This window comes from Octopus bimaculoides, chromosome 2 (genome assembly GCF_001194135.2).
Source record: "Octopus bimaculoides isolate UCB-OBI-ISO-001 chromosome 2, ASM119413v2, whole genome shotgun sequence".
NCBI classification, from domain to species: domain Eukaryota; kingdom Metazoa; phylum Mollusca; class Cephalopoda; order Octopoda; family Octopodidae; genus Octopus; species Octopus bimaculoides.
Genome location: NC_068982.1, coordinates 70,191,274 through 70,211,250, shown reverse-complemented (window position 1 = coordinate 70,211,250; position 19,977 = coordinate 70,191,274). Strand labels below are relative to the sequence as shown.

The 19,977-nt window shown below is 34.5% G+C and overlaps 1 protein-coding gene across 5 annotated transcripts in view; it reads left to right on the top strand.

Annotated features, from left to right (window-relative positions):
* LOC106875929 (protein FAM13A) overlaps nucleotides 1–19,977 on the top strand; it is a 242,604-nt gene that overhangs the window by 84,532 nt on the left and 138,095 nt on the right. For all 5 annotated transcript variants that reach the window (XM_052978225.1, XM_052978227.1, XM_052978230.1 and 2 more), the window contains one exon: nucleotides 15,761–15,956. In XM_052978225.1, coding sequence (XP_052834185.1) covers nucleotides 15,761–15,956 — 196 coding nt within the window. The remainder of the gene's footprint in view (nucleotides 1–15,760; nucleotides 15,957–19,977) is intronic.

The following is a 19,977-nucleotide window of genomic DNA, read 5'->3' as shown; positions in this document are numbered from 1 at the left end:
ACACACACACACACACACACACACACACACACACTCCTACTCAGTCAAAGAGACTAGTTTTGTGAGTTACGTGGCAACCTTACTAGTGTAGCTGTCATGAGATAAAGTACCTCATTCACTCTGTAAAGTGGTTGGTATTTGAAAGGGCATCCACCTGTAGATTAGGTCATTGGTCTGTTGGAGAACTATAATTTCAAAGGTTTGATTGATCACATTAACCCTGACACTTATTTTGTTGGTTTCTAAGTATAACATTGGGAAGTGACCATGAGAAAATGTCAAATGCATGCAAAGTCAAACACTCTTTGAACATGAATCATACACTTTTCTTGAACATCAACCGTACATTCTTTTTGAACATAAACCGTACATTCTTTTTGAACATGAACCGTACATTCCTTTTGAACATGAACCGTACACTCTTTTTGATCATGAACCGTACATTCTTTTTGATCATGAACCGTACACTCTTTTTGAAATGAACTATACTCCTTTTGGACATTAACTGGCACTCCATTGGTTACGACAATGAGGGTTCCAGTTGATCTGATCACTGGAACAGCCTGCTTGTGAAATTAAATGCAGCTGGTTGAGCACCCCACAGGCGCATGTACACTGAATATAGTTTTCCAGGAGATTCAGCAAGACACAGAATGTGACTAAGCTGACCCTTTGAAATCCTGAACCTGATCATTTTTGCCAGCTGAGTGGACTGAAACAATATGAAGTATCTTACCAAAGTACACAACATGCCACCAGGAATTGAACTCATGATCATAAGATTGTGAGCCAAATAGCCTAACCACTAAACCTTGCATCTTCTTTTGAACATTAATGTGCAAACTATTGACTGCTGTGGAATGTTTACATTTTTAAAGAAGTTGCATTCAAGTAAGATGAGTGGATGCTGGCTCATTGAATAAAAGCTTAAATATGATGCCGCCCATCACTGAATTGTGAGCTTGGAATAGACACTTAGGATAACAGAAATATTAGGAACTAACTGCAATTAGATACAAGAGTTTATAGAATTAACAGATTCCATCATGCACTTTCACATTCAAGCCAGTGCTAGCCATAAATAGATATTGGATTTTTCAAATGTTCAAAATCTCTTGTGGCTTTGCCAGTGAAGTCCAGTGAAGCAATATGTCTGACTCTGTCTGACTGCTGTGTGTATAGAGTTAGGTGAACTTTTTGAAGGTCACAAGTCAGAAATGGCAACCAGATGCAAAGTTAAGATTTTGTATCTTTTTTTTTTATCTTTTACTAGTTGGAATGCAACCATGCTGGGGCACTGCCTTAAAGGGTACAGTTGAACAAATTGACCCCAATACTTATTGTTAAGTCTGGTACATATTCTGTCGATCTCTTTCAAGTAATGGTGGGAGGACAAAGACAATGAACACACATATTTATATGCTGGGATTCCTCACAGTTTCCATTTATGAAGTTCATTAAGAAAGCTTCAGTGTGCCTGGAGCTTTAGATGAAGACAATTGTCCAAAGTGCCATGCAGTGAGACTTAACCTAGAACCACGTGGGTCAGATAGAAGTCTAAAGTTGGAAAATTTGTATGTTAGATGTTTGAAGTTTATTTTAATTTTTTTATTATCAATGTTAACTTGTGGCTAGGAAGAAAACGAGTCAAATAGCTATGAATTATAAATTTTATCAATAATATTTTTCTGTATATTAAGGACTAGTAACTTGTAAATGGGCAAATTAAGGTTTTGGACTTGCTAATTGAATGTTTAGTTTGGCACCAAAGGTGGTCAGGAAAATTTGGAGGGAGATATAGAATTTAATTTCAAATAGTTTAGATGAAAGGTTTTTGTTGATTCTTTTGGTGCTGCAATTATATTTGTCTCTTTTCTCTCATTTACTTGTTAGACAATCAGACTGAGTTACTAAATTTGGAATTTTGTGTCTTGTTCTAATTATATTTAACTTCATACTAATACCGTTATTTGAAGTAATTACCTGTCTGAGATATACACTAGCTTTATGAGACTTATTGTTTTAGTTATATAATATTATTTCTGTTTGATTTTGTTTTCCAATACAGAAAGGAACTCATCACTCACTGGCAATACTTTTAATTAGTATATTTTGAAGATTTGGGAGGGAGAAAAAAATTCTGTTTTCTTTTTATAACCTTGTCATTTGATGTCATTTATTACACAGAACAGATCAATCAAGTAATTGCTAGACATTTTCGTTTTTAATTAGTGTATCTTTGTTTGCTTCTCCCTTTTCATTTAACAATGATGAAAGCCTAAGAAGTAACTCAATCTTGTCTTTGTTGAGCATTTATATCATCATCATCTTCATAGTTTTTATGTCTATTTTTTTTTTTCATGCTTGTATGGGTTGGATAATCTTTTCTAATGCAGCTTCTTAACCATGCTTGTGCCCATCCTTTCTTCCTTTAGGCATTTTAGAAGAATTCTTTTCATAGATTCACTTTGTTATATTTACTGTAAAAAATGGTCAAGTTTTGTCCAGGCATGTGCAAGACCATAATCTTTTTTTCCTTTGTTTATATTCTGCTTAAATATTTGTTTCTGCAATTATAGCCTGGAACTGTAATTGGATCCAGTTACTTTAATGAAAAAACAATTTTGATGAGAAATCTTTTAACATTTTCTCTTTCCCTTGTGTTTCTGGAATAAAATTAAATATCATTGTTGCAATTGATATTCACTTTCAGAAATTGAACTATCCAGCTGTACATCCAACACTTAGTTATGCTTGTTGCTGTTACCACTTTTTCTTTTAAAACTCTTAGAAATCTGTAGTTGTTACTATTGAATGTGAAGCTAGTAGCTGGTATCTATTTGTTTCAAGTATAAAAGATTATATAAAATAACAATGTTTATCTTGTGAAATCATGTTATCACTATTATAATAATGAGATTTAAGTCAATATTCTTATTTAAATATAGAAACACTAATTATGGGTGCTGTTGCATGGGTTGGTAATCTCAGACCATGAAGACTTTAGGTTGGTATTGGGCAAGCTGATAATGAATGGTTTAATTAATTATAGTAAAGCAAGTGGGATGAAGTTATTTGCTTAACTCTTTTGACACCAGTCCACTCCTAGTTCTATGTTAGTCTTCCTCTTTAAAGAGCTTTAAATTAAATCCTTCCACTAAAGTTTCATGTTAATTTAATGTTCCAAACACTAGTTTAATAGTGAGAGTTATTTTATAAATTCTTCATTATTTTCAAAATCAATTGAAACAAAGGCTGTCTATTTCAACAGAACTATAACAAAAGGGTTAACATTTCCTAACCAGAATGGTGCTATCAAAGGCGGCGAGCTGGCAGAATCATTAGCACGCCGGGCGAAATGCTTAGCGGTATTTCGTCTGGCGTTACGTTCTGAGTTCAAATTCCGCCGAGGTTGACTTTGCCTTTCATCCTTTCGGGGTCGATAAATTAAGTACCAGTTGTGCACTGGGGTCGATGTAATCAATTTAATCCGTTCGTCTGTCCTTGTTTGTTCCCTCTATGTTTAGCCCTTTGTGGGCAATAAAGAAATAAGAATGGTGCTATCAATGAGTACCCCCATATTGACTTGCCAAGATAGAATGAACTGGCAAAGAATAAATGTTTTGGCCATGAACACACGCAGCACTGATAACACAGGGCACTGATGACAGTATATGAAGCGTTGATGTTTTTTTTTTGTTTGTAGATTCTTACCATATTGTCTCATTCATCAACAATTCCTTTGATTTATTTAAAGTCTCTTTATTCTCTAACTCTGGACAATAGATAAAGTTACTGTACTTTAGGCTTGTAGGTCATGAATTCTTATCTTGCTGTAGGTATTGTACTGGATTCTAAATCAAAACGCTCTACCCTGCACCCCCACCCATCCATGGCACAGAGATTGCACAGCCAATTAATTCCACCAAATTTATATGACTATCTTTGTGGAAATATATCTTATTAAGAATAAGTGCAAAGAAGATAAATGTATTTCACTCTTCTATATTATATTACATTCAATATAATTTATATTAATTTTCGATATATCTTTGCATGATGTAGGCAAGGTCTTTGAAAAATCATAATTTCATTCAACATGCTGCAGTCCTTTTGTAAATTAGTAAATGTATTAATCTGTAAGTGTTGATGTTTATTTTGAAACACCACCACCATTTCTCAATATATTCCGAAATTTGTAATGTAAGATCTCTTCCTTCTCTGTCTCACTAAATCTACTAAGCCCCCCCCCCCCCATCTTAACTGTGAGAGGTAAGCTTTTGAAATAATGTCATAATTAAAATTGCTTTTCTGTCCTTGAAAATGGAGGTCAGTTTAATCTAATAATTAAATAGCAGCTGCTATATAGACCCACCACCGAACATATCACTGTTGCTCATTTAAAGACAAATTATTAGCCTGATGGTATTTTTTCCTTTTTTTTTTCTCTCTCTTTCTTTTCTATCTATTTAAAAATTTCACAATAGACCCAGTGGAAATGAGCTCTCATATGATGGTAGTTTAACAAGAGAAATTTCAATATGAATTGTTGCATTGGTTTTTAATTCAACCACTGAAAAGAAAGAAAGAGAAAATGATTGAAAGGAATGAATGAAATAGCAGGATTTATTTTGACCAATTTAAACAATCAGAACTAATTTCTTTATTAGCCTTTATTTGTTGGTGTTATTCCAATGGAAAAACATGAGATGTTAGACTGGTTTTATTATTATTACTATTTAAAATTTGTTTCTCTTCTCAATGGCTTCAAATATTAGAGAAAATTGTTTAATCTCTTATCCAAAAAAGCTTCATGTTAACTCGTAATTAAAAAAAAAAAATACTGATGTCGGATTCAATTTCTTGGTGTATTGTATGAATTTTTGGTTATGTAATGCTAACCTTTTGCCATTAATATATTAAGTGTATAAATATAGTTACAAACATCTAAAGGTCAAAGAGGAAAATATTTTGCTGAACTTTGTAATAGCATATCGTACTTTTACTACCATTTTCATAAATATATTTGAGTTTTTGGCATACTAAACCTATAACCTGGTTTTCATTCTGAAAGTTAAACTACTTCACTTTTGATGTTTATGCTCATGGTAAAAATATGGATGTCATCATTTTGTATATCTCCATCACCTGTAAATATATCTAAAGCCTCAAATCTTTGTATTGTAAAAAAAGAATTTAAAAAAAAAATCTGATTTTGTAATAATTTGAACCAAAAATATTACACTACAAAGTACATGAGCCATGATTTTACATTTACAATGCACACATAACATCACTGTCATTTATTGTCCACTTTTCCTTGCTTGCATGGGTTGGATAGAGTTTATTGAAGCAAATTGTCTATGGCTGGATGCCCTTCCTATTAGTTTCCAGGCATGGACATATTCACACAATGGTTAGCAAGGCAAATTTTTGTGTGAAACAATTGTCCACAGAAGTCACATCTGATGGTTGGTAGAGGCTTTGGTTAGAATTGGTGGGTCTTTTGTTGAATCCATTTGTTGTTTTCATTACTTGACAATATTCTTCAAAATGTTCTACACTTATTTTGACATGATGCCACATTGTTCTGTCTTCTGTGTGTTGCTCCCAAAATTTAGGGTCCATGCTGGTGCTCTTCATTGTTCATTTCAGTTGTGGTAGCCATGTAATCGCTTGCTAGCACTGAGTTTGCTGTAGAGGTTTTGACACGGCAATCTGGTGGTGCTTATGCAGTGGACATGACCTGCCTGTTCAAGGTGATGTTCGAGGATGATGGCCTCAGTTCTATTGGTTTTGACCCATTCAGGGACTGCAGGGGACCTTTTTCTTTCCTGTTTTACTTGTGGCATGAAAAATGCACCCAATATGCACTGTGAAGTGGTTGGTGTTAGGAAGGGTGTCCAGCTGTAGAAACCATGCCAAAGCTGATATTAAACCTCAACACAGTATGGAAAACAGTATGGAACACCAGTATGGAAAACAGACATTAAATGATGATGGTAATATTAAGAAAACTTCATTTAATGCATACTGAGTATGTATAAACCAGCAGCACAGCATTGGTCTTAAAAGGCACTGACATGCGTACCCAGCAATAATACTGATAAGTTATGTATTTTTTATGGTTTACAAATGTAATTCAATATAGTTCTCATCTTATAAAAGATCAATTTTCAGTCATGGCTTCATCTGTTTACCTATCATCACTAATTAATATCAATTCAATTTTAATTAAATTTAGCTACAATATTTTGACTTAAGACCACACTGTTTCCTCTGTCTAAACATGTGCAACTGTTTATTTTGTAGTTTTAAATTACTTCCCATCATTTTTCTTTTCCTTGTCTGTGTTACTAATCTTTATAGCTATTTTACTAGATTTCATAGCTATTGATGTAGCATCCACCATTTTCTGATTTTGGGGAATGAAAATTGTTTTCAGGGGATATTTTTGTGTTTTTTGTATTTTATTATTTCATCATCAATCTGGAAACAGGTGAGAGTGATTGAGAGGAAGGGTATCTGTTTGTAGAAAATCTATCTCAACAAATTCCATCTTACCTATGCAGGCCTAGAAAAGTGGACCTTAAATGATGACAACACTTTACTCTAGTTTAAAATGATAATAATATTTGAACTTTTATTTAGCCATTTGCTTTTATCTGTTTGAAATTTGCTAATGTGTAAAAGTCTTTGGATTAAGCATATAATTTCATCTTAGTCACTCATTTCACCTATTTTTAATTAATCGGGAAGTTATTAAATAAATGAATCTTATTTCATTTGTACAATACCATTAACTTTATTTGTGGTTGGTGGGAATTTTGATTGACTAAATTTGCTCCTGTTACTTTACATTAACAAATGTTTTTAAGAATAATATCTCATCAAGGCCACAACCTGTTTGGTAAAAACCAGCTCAGGAATACAAGAATATTTTTCATGTCATTTTTGTATAATCATTCCCTTCTACTATAGGCACATAGCCTGACATTTTGGCGGAGGGGTTAGTCAATTACATCAGCCCCAGTGCTTGACTAGTACTTATTTTATTGACCCTGAAAGGATAAAAGGCAAAGTTGACGTTAGTGGAATTTGAACTTAGAACATAAAGACAGATGAAAGACTGCTAAACATTTTGCCTGACTGGCTAATGTTCACTACTTTATATACAAGTCATCAACACAAGCAGTGGATGTAGAAATTATATAATTATTAATATATAATCATATGATATATATCATGTATAGTTATTAGTATATTACACTCTTAGAGTTATTGGTGTTAGGAAGGGTATCCAGCTGTAGAAACCTTGCCAAATCAGATTGGAGCCTGGTGTAGCCTCCTGGCTTGTCAGGCCTCAGTCAAACTGTCCAACCCATGCCAGCATGGAAAGTGGACATTAAACAACAATGGTGATGATATATATATAGTAGACAGGCATAGTTGTGTGATTAAGAAGCATGGTTTGCAATCATGGTTTCAGTTTGTCCTACTGAATCCTATTGAGTAGCATCTTGATCTGATGTCTTCTATTCTGGGTTGACCAAAGTCTTGTAAGTGGATTTGATAATGGAAATTGAAAGAAGCATATGTATGTTTTATATGCATATGTGAGTGACATCACGTGATGGTTGTAAACAAGTGCCATTTATTTCCAGCATTCTGCCTACAAATTGTACTAGATACATGCAAGCATGAAAAAGTGGATGTTAAAAAAATGAGAGAGAGAGAGAGAGAGAGGATGATGACCATCGTCATTTAACATATGTTTTCTGTGTTGACATGGGTTGGACGGCTTGACAGGAGCTGGTAAGGCCAGGGGCCACACCAGGTCCCATCATCTGTTTTGGTTTGGTTTCTACAACTGGATGTACTTCATAACACCAGTCACTTTACAGAGTGCACTGGGTGGCTTTATATGTAGCATCATCACCAGTGCTTTTTATGTGGTACTACAATGAGTATGAAGCAGAAGAAACGAGTGGACATTTGGAACTGATGGAATTTCAGTTTCATGAAAGCTTAGCTTTTTATTTATTTATTTTATTTATTTATGTGTTTCAGCCAAGTGGCTGCGGTCATGCTGCTGCACCACCGTGAAATGTTTGTCATTAGTATTGCATAGTTAAGCCTTACAGTACCAATCTGCCACAGACTTTCTTTGATTCTCATATAAAACTTGCTGTTTTAAAGTGTTTAAATCAAGAAACTTCCATTATAATTTTGTATAAAAGCATAGTATTGCTATATTTCAAATTTCATATTGATAACAAAAAATTAATTTTATTTAATTAGTAGAAATAATTACTTTCAAAATCAACCAAAATGCAACGACAATGTATTTCATTGTAGGTATGGTCCCTTCTCATGTCACAAAATTAACATCATTGAAATAAAAATTATCTCTGTTCTTTATGGTGTGAATTTTTTTTTTTTTTGTTTTGGGGCGCTGGGTGAGAAACGAAATTATAATTTTCCCTCAAAACTCCAAAGTCTCATTTATATTCTGAAAATATTAAGCTCAATTTCATATTCACTGTGGTAACCTGCAGTGTTTGTATGAATAAAAGATATGGCTGATGCTTAAAATTGCAAAAGCTAGACAATTGTTCTATAAAGACACAATGAATCAGAGTTTAATATGTATTAATGAGCAGTAACTGATGTGATTGTTTCTTAAAATAAAGGAATACAAATTCTAGAGTAGCATATGGTCAATATATTGCATCTAAAGCACAGGGCAGGTGCAGATTAGAGCAGGGGGGTGTATTTCAGTTTTGGAGGGAAGAAACTGAAGAAAACCTCATTAATGTATCTGAAGTTTGAAAATCAGATGTGGAGGTAAATGAAGCTTTAATATCAACAAGGTTAGAAATAATGAGAGAAGCAATGTCAATAAGAAGTAAATAATAAATAAAACAGGTGTGTCTTTGTTTGTAAGAAGCTTGCTTCCCAACTATGTGGTCTCTGGTTCAGTCCCACTGTACAACCCCTTGGGCAAGCATCTTCTATATCCTCAGGCTGACCAAAGCCTTGCAAATGGATTTTGTGGACTGAAACTGAAGAAACCCTCTGTGTGTGTGTGTGTGTGTGTGTGTGTGTGTGTGTGTGTGTGGAAATGAGCATCACTGTCCTACAGGTGATGTTATTCATTTCCAATCTTCTGTGGGAATATGGTCTAGCCATGGGGGAAATATTACCTTGCTTGGAAATAGATGAGGGTTGGTGACAGGAAGGGCATGTGACTGTAAAAAACTGTCTCAGCAAGTACCATGTGACCCATGCAAGCATAGAAAGGTGGACATGAAATGATGATGATAAATTCACATTGCTCGAAATATAAAAGGAGTGAAGACAGAAAATATTTTAAGACATAGTGCAGACACTAAAATCCCCATGGAGAAATATCAAATAGAATACACATAACTGTCTCACAAGTAGCAGAAAAGATCAATCAATTAAACAATTATTCTATGTTGTTAACAGTAACCACTTAAGTTATTAATGAGTTTCAGAATAGGGCTTTAATATTCTGATACTTCTTTCAGTCAAATAGCTTATTTAGCATGAGATTATAAACAGACTGTGTTTACAAAACAGTGTCCAAATTACTCTTTTCTATCAATTTATTTATGAAGGATAGATGTAAAATAGGTCTATAATTGGAAGAAAAAAAAACAATAATAATGATATTGTTGTGTTGAGGAGTTGTGCTCACTATAGCAGATTTTCAGACCTGAGGTTTTATTGTTTTGGTAAAGCAATTCAATCAGTGATAAATAACAGACATGGGAAACTACATTGTGTCTAGTTGTTAAATGAGTCTTTTCATTACAGAAACATTTTTTTTTCCTTTGTATTTCATTCTTTTATCACAAATATAATAAAAATAGTAAAGGCATTCACATTTCTGATCTCTCTATTAACCTTTAGAGCTCATATACATGTGAGAAAGCTTTGTATAGTTTTCTAACCCATTTGATAAAATTGTTTATAAAGATCTAGCATAAGTTGTTTTTAAGATTTGTTTCTGCAATAAAATCCCTCCTGTATTTATTTATTAAACCTTTAGAAAACTTGACTCTATCTCCTCACCACTTAGATATGAGAAATATAGTTCAGCTTTCATTTGTTTGTGTTTCTTGTATTAAAACAGAAAAATTAAAAGCAGTGAAGAGAAACTAGGCCACAGTATATCCTGAGTTATTCAGAGAGCAAAACTTACACCCGCCTACTTTTCTAATCTTGTATTCTCATTTGAAAGTACATTCTTCTTACTTGCTTTCTTTCTCTTTAATGTTTTGTGAACAACAAATTTGCTTGGAAATAATTCTTTATTTATCTTGATTTCACCTGATGATTTCTTGGCAACTATCTTTCTTTCTGAGTTCCCTCTTGTTTGCTAATCTCAAGCATATTTGGTTGATATTGAATTTTTTGTCGTCTTTTGCTGATAATATTATATGATTGTATTTACCATAGTTTTCACTGATAACCTCTACATCAATTTGCTGTAAAGCTTAAGTTTAGCAAGTTATGTCAGTGGCAAAGTGTTATTTGTCAGGTTTTTTTTTCTATTTCTTAGTTAGAACAGGCATTACCTCAGATTTTTTTTTCTGCAGAGCCTCTGAGATTGGTGGGAAGAAGGGAGAGAGGGAAGTTTTCTCATGTGGGAGACCTGGCCCGAATGCCTGCAACAGAGTGGACCCTTTAGCATTCTGATTACATTGTAATGCTTATTTAATCAAATTGTATTGAATTAAGTATGCATTATCTTGTTTTGAGATTTTGATGATGTTTGTTTTTAGAATGACATTGTAGGGTAGGTATGAGAGGTAGGATATGGTCAGTTTGAACATAAAACAGGTAGAATATCTGGGCTCTATATGGCTGGTTTAAATGCTAAATGGTTAAAGGTACCCAAGGTCCCTGGTATCCCCTATATCTTATTCTGTTTTTGTCTCATGGATGCAGACACGGTGATATGGTTAAGAAGTTTGCTTTGCATTCAAATTGTTTCAATTCTAATGTATAACTCCTTTGGCAAGTAACTTTTACTATAACCTTGGGTTGATGAAAGCCTTATGGATGAAATTTGGGAGATAGAAATTGTGCCAAAGGCAGCTATATATATATATATATATATATATATATATATATATATATATATATATATATATATATGTCTTGACAGAAATGTTGACATAAGAGGCATCAGATGTGGTGTGCAAGAGAGATGACCTTGCTGGTATGGTCATGTGTTGCATATGGATGAGGACAACTGTGTGAAGAAGTGCTGGTCTCTAATTATGGTCTCTAAGCTTGCAAGGAACGAAGCCAGTATGTTTCGCTGGATGTGTAATGTTAGTGTGCATACTCGACTGAGTATAAGTGCCTTGAGAGAAAAGAAGCATCAGATGTGCTATGCAAGAGAAACGACTGCACTGGTATGGTCATGTGGTACGAATGGATGAAAATAGCTGTGTGAAAAAGTATCACACCCTAGCAGTTGAGGGAAACTGTGGAAGAGGTAGACCCAGGAAGACCTGGGATGAGGTGGTGAAGCACGACCTTTGAACATTAGACCTCACCGAGGCAATGACTAGTGACCGAGACCTTTGGAAATATGCTGTGCTTGAGAAGACTTGGCAAGCCAAGTGAGACCATAACCTGTGGCCTATGCCAGTGGTGTAACCAGCCCACTTACATGTACCTTTCTTTCATTGGACACTAAACTCTGCTTGTGAAGACCTTTTGAGGCAAGTGAAATTGGAATCAAATTCGATGACAGCACCGCATGACTGACATCCGTACTAGTGGAGCGCTAAGAGCACCATCCGACCATGATCATTGCCAGGGCCGCTGACTGGCCCCCTTGCCGGTGGCATGTAAAAAGCACCATTCGAGTGTGATCACTACCAGCATTGCCTTACTGGCACTTGTGCCGTTGGTATGTGGAAAACAACATTCAAATGAGATTGTTGCCAGTGCCGCTGGACTGGCTTTTGTGCAGGTGACATGTAAAGACGCCATTTGAGCGTGGCCGTTGCCAGTACCGCCTGACTGGCCCTCATGCCGGTGGCACGTAAAAGCACCCACTACACTCTCGGAATGGTTGGCGTTAGGAAGAGCATCCAGCTGTAGAAACTCTGCCAAATCTGATTGGAGCCTGGTGCAGCCATCCGGCTCACCAGTCCTCAGTCAAACCGTCCAACCCATGCCAGCATGGAAAGCGGATGTTAAACAAAAATGATGATTGATATATATATATATATATATATATATATATATATATATACGTACATATACACATACATATACACACACACACATACATATACATACACACACACATATATACATACCCACACACACACATATATACATACATACACACATACACATGCATGTATATACACATACACATATATATATACACACACACACATATATGTATGTGTTTGTGCACACACAACTATACACCAATGATAAGAAGAAAATGGCAAACTGACAGAATCATTAGCACGCTGAGCAAAATGCTTAGCATTTCTTCTGGCTCTTTTCCTTCTTAGTTAAAATTCTTGAGGTGGACTTTCTTTCATCTCTCAGGGGTTGATAAAATAAAGTACCAGTCAAGTAGTGCGGTTGATGCAATCAACTTGTCCCCTGCCATCAAAATTGCTCACCTTGGACCCTGCAGTGGACCAGTGTAATATTTGGAGTGAATGTTTTGATTTTGGTCATTCATACACCACAGAATCTGGGTAACTGATCTTATGAGTACTAGGGCTCAAGGAAAACAAAGAGTTTTAGGATAAACATCCAACTATAGAAACCATGCCAAAGCAAATGTTAGAGCATTACACATAGTCCTGAAGCCCATTGGACCTTGCCAAACCATTCATCTCATACCAGCTTAGCAGATAAACATTAATAGATGATGATGATGTTTCATCTAAGATATATGTTTCCATGAACCAAAGAAAAACATATGAAACTTTTAAATAATCATTGCTACTTGAAAATACTTTTATTTACTGTGTTTACCTGTCTTCTGCTTAAGACATTTCACATTTCTCTTCAAAATCATAATTTTTGTTTCATCTGTTTTATGATTTTTATAATCACTGCCTTATCAGTAGAGATTTTTGTTTGTATTTAGTTGTCAGTCATAACTTTCTCCCTTTCGTTAGTCACCTAGAGTTTGCCAAACAGAAATATCAACATGTGGAGAGTTAATGAATTGAAAATGTTAATTGGTTATTGAAGCTCTGACCTTTAGGCTATAAGTATTCAAAATGTTAAATATAAATGAATATTTCTTAGTTATTTAGATATTTTTGTTATATATTTATTTCTTTAAGATTCATATTTATATTTATTTTGTTTCTTACTGTTTAAGACTGATAATTTCTTTAACCCTTTTGTTACCATATTTCTATTGAAAAACACTTAATTTGTTTCAATTTTGAAAATAATGAAGAATTTCGTAAAATAACTTATTAAGATGGAAGATTTTAATTTAGATAATTTTAAAATAAGAAATTTGTATTATAGAACCAGAGGCACTTTCAGGCAGGTTAATATTAATTTCAAACTTTGGCACAAGGCCAGCAATTTTGGGGGAGGGTTAAGTCAATTGCATCATTCCCCCTCCCCAGTTCACCTGGTACTTATTTTATCAAAAGGATGAAAGACAAACCCAGCCTTGGTGGAATTTGAACTCGGAACATGAAGATGGATGAAATGCCATTAAGCATTTCATCTGGTATGCTAACAATTCTGCCAGCTTGCTGCCTTTAGGCGGGTTAATATTAGAAGGATTAAAGTTATCATTAGACTTCGGAAAATATTATACAAGCGTCACAATTTTCTCAAATGTTACTACCATTTGAAATTTTTAATCTTGAACTTGAGATCTCTTTGTAAATAGTAGCATGAGTCAGTTTAGTAGGCTTTTTGTTGAAAATTTCATTTTATTTCAAAAGTAGGATAAATATGTTTTTGTTGTAATTTTTTCTTAAACAGATACTTGTTCTTATATTTTTTAAATAGCTGAAATGTAATAATTCACTTTGTGTGCTTCTCTCTCTCTCTCTTTTTGTCTTTTGTAATGTTTAACATATTGTGGTTTGCTAGAAAATATATTTTTTATTTTCACTGGTAATTTTAGTATACACTTTTATAGATGTTTTGTTCATAATGTTACATTATATTGGTTTTCTTTGAAGGTTGTAACAGTTCAGTTGAGAACATTAAATCTGAATTGCTAATATGAAAAATATCTCAAGTTTATGACTTTTTCTTGAATCCTTTGAAATTTCAGAATGAATTATTGTTTCTTGTAGAATTTTGTATAAAATTAAAAAGAACTCAATTTCTAAAATTTTTCTAAATTGCACTTGTCTGCACAAAATTTGTATTTCTGGAAAAATAAATTTTTGACTTGTGTGATGTCCATTATAGCTCATGTAAGATAAGTCAATCAATTTATAAGGAACGAAGAAATCTTTTTTAAAGTGTTACTTTTTTGTTTGTACTGGTTTATTTGGTCATCCTGGTAGCAACCTGTAACAGGAAGCATTGGCCAGAATAACTAAAACATACCAACATGAAAGTACTACAGTGAAGTTTTGATTTTGTAGTTTAAAGTCTTGAATGTGATCCAGGAATTTTGAGGGTGATTAAAGTTAACTTTTCATCAGCATTGCACCCAGTTCCACTGTGACCCTAAAAATGCTCTTTTAGCTAAGGCATACAGGCCATAAAGGAGCACTGGTCTCTAGACATGTGTGTCACAGGTCCACTGGTGTTTGGACATACCTTGATTGATACCATGCAAGCTTAGTTCTTTTAGTTGTTATTTAAAGTTGTTTGCACGAATAGTTCTTATTTAATCAACTGCTGGAAATCAATTAGCTGCTGCAAACAGAAATAATTTAACTTATATGAATACCTTCCAGTTACTTACATGGACATTTTAACACAAAAAGAAAGAGTTAAAAACACTCTTTACTCTTTTGATATCATCAACCTGTCCAAGTTTCTGACTTGGTTCCCTGATATATAGTTTCTGTTTCCTATTTCTTTATTGCCCACAAGGGGCTAAACATAGAGGGGACAAACAAGGACAGACAAAGGGAATAAGTCGATTACATCGACCCCAGTGAGTAACTGGTACTTAATTTATCGACCCCGAAAGGATGAAAGGCAAAGTTGACCTCGGCGGAATTTGAACTCAGAACGTAACGGCAGATGAAATACCGCTAAGCATTTCGCCCAGCGCGCGAATGTTTCTGCCAGCTCGCTGCCTTTATATATAGTTTCTGTTTCGAAGTGATCTGAAGTAAAACCTTATATCATAATTTCATGTTAAATTATGTTCCAAATACTAGCTTAATAATGATAAAGTTACATTAATTTCTTCATTATTTTCAAAATTAATTAAAACAAAAAGCAGTGTATTTTAAAGAAATATAGCAACAAATGGTTTAAAGGTCAATGACTTATGAGGATTTTCAAAGACGTTCTTGGAATGAACAATGCCATCAGTCATGTAAAATATGTCATTCCTTTCATCATTTTATGTCCAACCCATCCATGAACATGAATGTTGAATGATGATGATATTAGTTTATTTTTTAGGTCTTTACATCATAGAATTTTGCTTCTTAAAAAATACCAAATGATATAGTTTTGAAGAGATTTAGATTAAAATAGTTTTGTTCTAATCTTTATTTTTTTTTCTTTTCAGACCGAGGAGGAGGGTGTTAATGCCTGTATGGATAGGGTGCGGAAGCTGTTAAGCCCTGGAACCAAGAAGAAAACTGTTCCTCAAAACAGCAACAAGACCTTCGGAGTTCCTCTTGAAGAACTTGTTCGCCAGGCACCTGATGGGCTTAAAATTCCCCTCATTGTAAAGAAGATATGTGAACATATTGAAAACCATGGTAAGGATTTTAGGTTTATTTCAATGAATCTTAACAAAGAAATGAATCCATTGAGCAGATACGGAGAAAGTTTTTGTCTTTTAGCCTGCGGCAGTGGCATTGTAGTTAAGAAGTTTGCTTCAGTATCACATGGTTCTGGGATTGATCCCACTGCACAGCTCCTTGAGAAGATGTCTTCTAACAGATTCAGGTTGTGAGTGGAATTGATTACATGGAAATTGTACAGAAGCCTGTTGGATGAATTGCTTATGTTGTTGGATGGTGGACTCAATCCATTCTCTGGTTTTAACACGGCCACCTGCACCTTGAGTGCCTTTAGCAGAGTCCACTGTATTTCAAGTGTTCAGAGCAGGTTTCCAGTCTCAAGTTAGATTGATATCTTAATGCATTACTTCCTCCTGTAGCACCCCCATAAAACACAGCCCCCACCCCTCTACTAGTCATTCTTCAAAGTCCTGTAAAAAAAAGTTTGGCTTAGCTATAATCTCCACCTGCACTTTAGGAGAAATATCTCCTTATATCTCATTTCAAGTACTGTGGATAAGTGAGTGAGAAACTTAACATCAACTATTATCACCTGGAAAGGATATTGCTTAACAATTGTAAAGGGCCTTAGAAATACCATCTCAGTTGTTGTTGAGTAATCTGAATGTTAAAGAGAGCAGTTTAAAAATTTTTATGAAGTTCATTATGGCTTAGTTATCACTTGCGAATGACTGAGTATGACCTTGTAGCTTGTAATGTGCTTTTGCTCATTGTTTTAGTTGCCTATGTTATCTCGAGACCAGTGTTTCTCAACTGGGGTTCATATAAGATTTTGTTGCTAAAATTTATCTGCAATAAATTGGTTATACTTCTACAATATGCAAAATATTTTAATTTTTTTTTCGATGCAATTCCTGATAATGTTTAATTATAAGACAGTAGGATTTTTTTAGAGCATCAAATAGCTACAGAGGTCTGGTAGAGTAAAACAGGAATCAAAGGAGTCCATAGGCAAAAATGGTTGAGAACTACTGCTCTAGACCCTCCCATCCTTAACCCAGCAGAATATTGAGGGTATAATGGCTGGATGGAGAGAAAGCTACACCAGCACTTGGCTAGTACTCATTTATGGCTGAATAGACTGGAGCAACATGAAATGAAGTGAATTACTCCAAAGAAACAATGTACAGCCCAGCTCAGAAATTGAATCCATCATCTTATGATTGTGAACTCATTGCTCTAACCACAAAGCCATGCACCTTCACAAACCTTATAATCTGTCAACATTCTTCAAAACAGTAATACCCAGCCTATTATTATGTTGACCCATTTCAGCAAATAATTCTTTGAGACTTTTTTTTTATAATTATTATAATCCAAAGGTGCATATTTAACATTTCATACTTTTTAGAGAAATATCCTACAGTTTTGTCTGTGATAAGTGTTATGTTGTAGGCCTTATGCCTATGACTTAGTTATTGTCTAAATACATTCATGAACATTTTGTATTACTCTTCAGTCATTTTGACTGTGACCATGCTGGAGCACCGCCTTTAGTCGAGTAAATTGACCCCCAGGACTTATTCTTTGTAAGCCTAGTACTTATTCTATCGGTCTCTCTTGCCAAACCGCTAAGTTACAGGGACGTAATTCACTCTGCCAGAAATTTGGAAATGACTTGCTATACTGCTTGGCATTTGTGCCGGAACCTCCAATACAAACATTTCAGAGTGTTTGGGTGTCAATCTGAGTACAGTGCATGTACTGAGAGTGATAAAAATTAAACATCCTCATTTTTGGAGTGATCACTGGTGATGGCGATGTTATGCCTCTATTCATTTTCCCACACAGTCTCAGATTCAACACAGAGGCCTACATCAGGTGCCTGGTGGAGTTAGTGCAGCCCTGGGTCAAGAGGGTAGTTGCTAGAAGACCCTCTGTCACACAAGGAGGAGAACCCAGTCATGACTGTTGAAGAATTTCTGCATCCACATCACCCCTAACATCTAGCCACCTAACTCCCCAGACTGCAACTCCCATGATTATTATGAGTGGGGTGTTGTTGAGCAAGAGACCAACAGAGCTCTTTGTAACATCAAAGATTAATTAAAGGCAAGGATTATGGCAGCATTCACCAACTTAAGCAGGGAGACCATCCAGAAGAGTTGCAGGAGATTCCAAAGTCGTCTGGAGGCTGTGGTTGAAGCCAATGGTGATTTTATTGAATAAATTTACCCTTCAGTATTTTTATGTAAATTTGGTAAATATATCTGTTAAAATGAGTTGTCAGTGTTGTTTTCATTTTTGCATAATTTAAATGACAATATGCCCCCCCCCCCCAAAAAAAAATTTCTTTATATAAGGGATAGCAGATGTTTGTTTTGCTGGTACAATAGCGGCCATGCTGTAAGAATATGAGTAAACCTATTTACAAAATATACTCCCTATTCAACATTGAGCTCCTCTTCTATTTACTATACTATGCTTACTCATACATTCATACATCCTTTTTTGTCTGTATGCACATGTATATGTAGATATGTGTGTATATACATATATAGGTGCATTGGCATGTGCCAAAAAAGCAGTCATTTGTACTTAATATCATTTATTATTCAGTGTGATATTAATGAAATGATATAATGGAAACTACCTGAACATGTTTAACTGTAAGGACGGAAAAAGATGAAAAGCAATAAATAAGCAAATATATATATATATATATATATATATAAGAAGAAAAGAAAAGTAACACAGCTCTTCAAATGAAGCAGTGTGTAGCAATTTTGGGATGTTAGAATCTGCTGGAGAAATTGGTCAAAAAAAAAAATTTCAAGGCCACTCAATAGTTAATGTGCTGTTTAGAGCATGCAAAAATACACATACAAACGTGGAACAGAATTAGGAACAGAATTAGAAAAGCTGAATACAAAAGATCAGTATCATTTTGATCAAAGTAATTTGTGGTGATTGTTTACTTGGTTTCACCAAATCTAATATATTTGCTTGGTTCCCTACTAAGAGAATCCAATTATTAGTTTAGTATTAAGACTGGTAGCAGCTATGTTTGCTAGCCTGGTTTAGATTGAAAACGTACTCATTGTTCTTTGCTGGGCAATCAACAAAAGGGAATGACTATTACCAAATTAGTTATTGGTTCTAATGTATTGATTTCTTTTTGACACTATCTTGATTCACATATTATTATTATTATTATTATTATTGTTGTTGTTGTTTGTACTTGTTTATTAACTAGCACTATTCTATTCCTGTATGAGTCTACTTGATAATACCTAATTCAAAAGGTAAACAGTTTAGTAGTTTCACTTCATTGGTTTGCTTGCTTTTCCTAAAAGTGTTAAAAATAACTCAAATTGGATATATATATATGTATATGTGGTTTGGTGGGATTCAGTTCCACTGGGCAGCACCTTTGGCAAGTGCCCTCTATTATAGCCTTGGGCTGACCACTTTCTGTGTAAGAAGCCTGTTGTGTATGCATACATACATACATACATGTGTATGTGTGTGTTTATTCCACCACTTGACAACCAGTGTTACTTTGTTTACATCCATGTAACTTAGCAAAAAGGACTGATTGGATAAGTACCCAAGCTTAAAAAAAAAGAGAGAGAAGAAAACAAAACCCAGCCGATCTGTCTGCTTCCCATTGTCCTCCGAGGAAAGTTACAAGGCCAATATTTTTTATAAGTCACTTGCTTGTTACTGGTTGGTTGAGATTTTGTGAAGGATTTAGAACTGAGCAGAATATATTTGACAAGAAGTGTAAAAATAAATACAATTTACCAGATGTGTGTTAGAATTATTTTTAACTGCAACGTTCGTGACATTTATGACCCAGCAACAAGTTTGAAGAAGTAGTTGATAAACAATATTCTTAACATATCTTTTATAGTTTTTACTTGTTTCAGTCATTCGGCTGTGGCCATACTGGAGTACTTGCTGCCTTGAAAGGTTTTAGTCAACTAGGTTGACTCCAGTACTTAGGTTTCTTTTCCTTTTTTTTTTTTTTTTT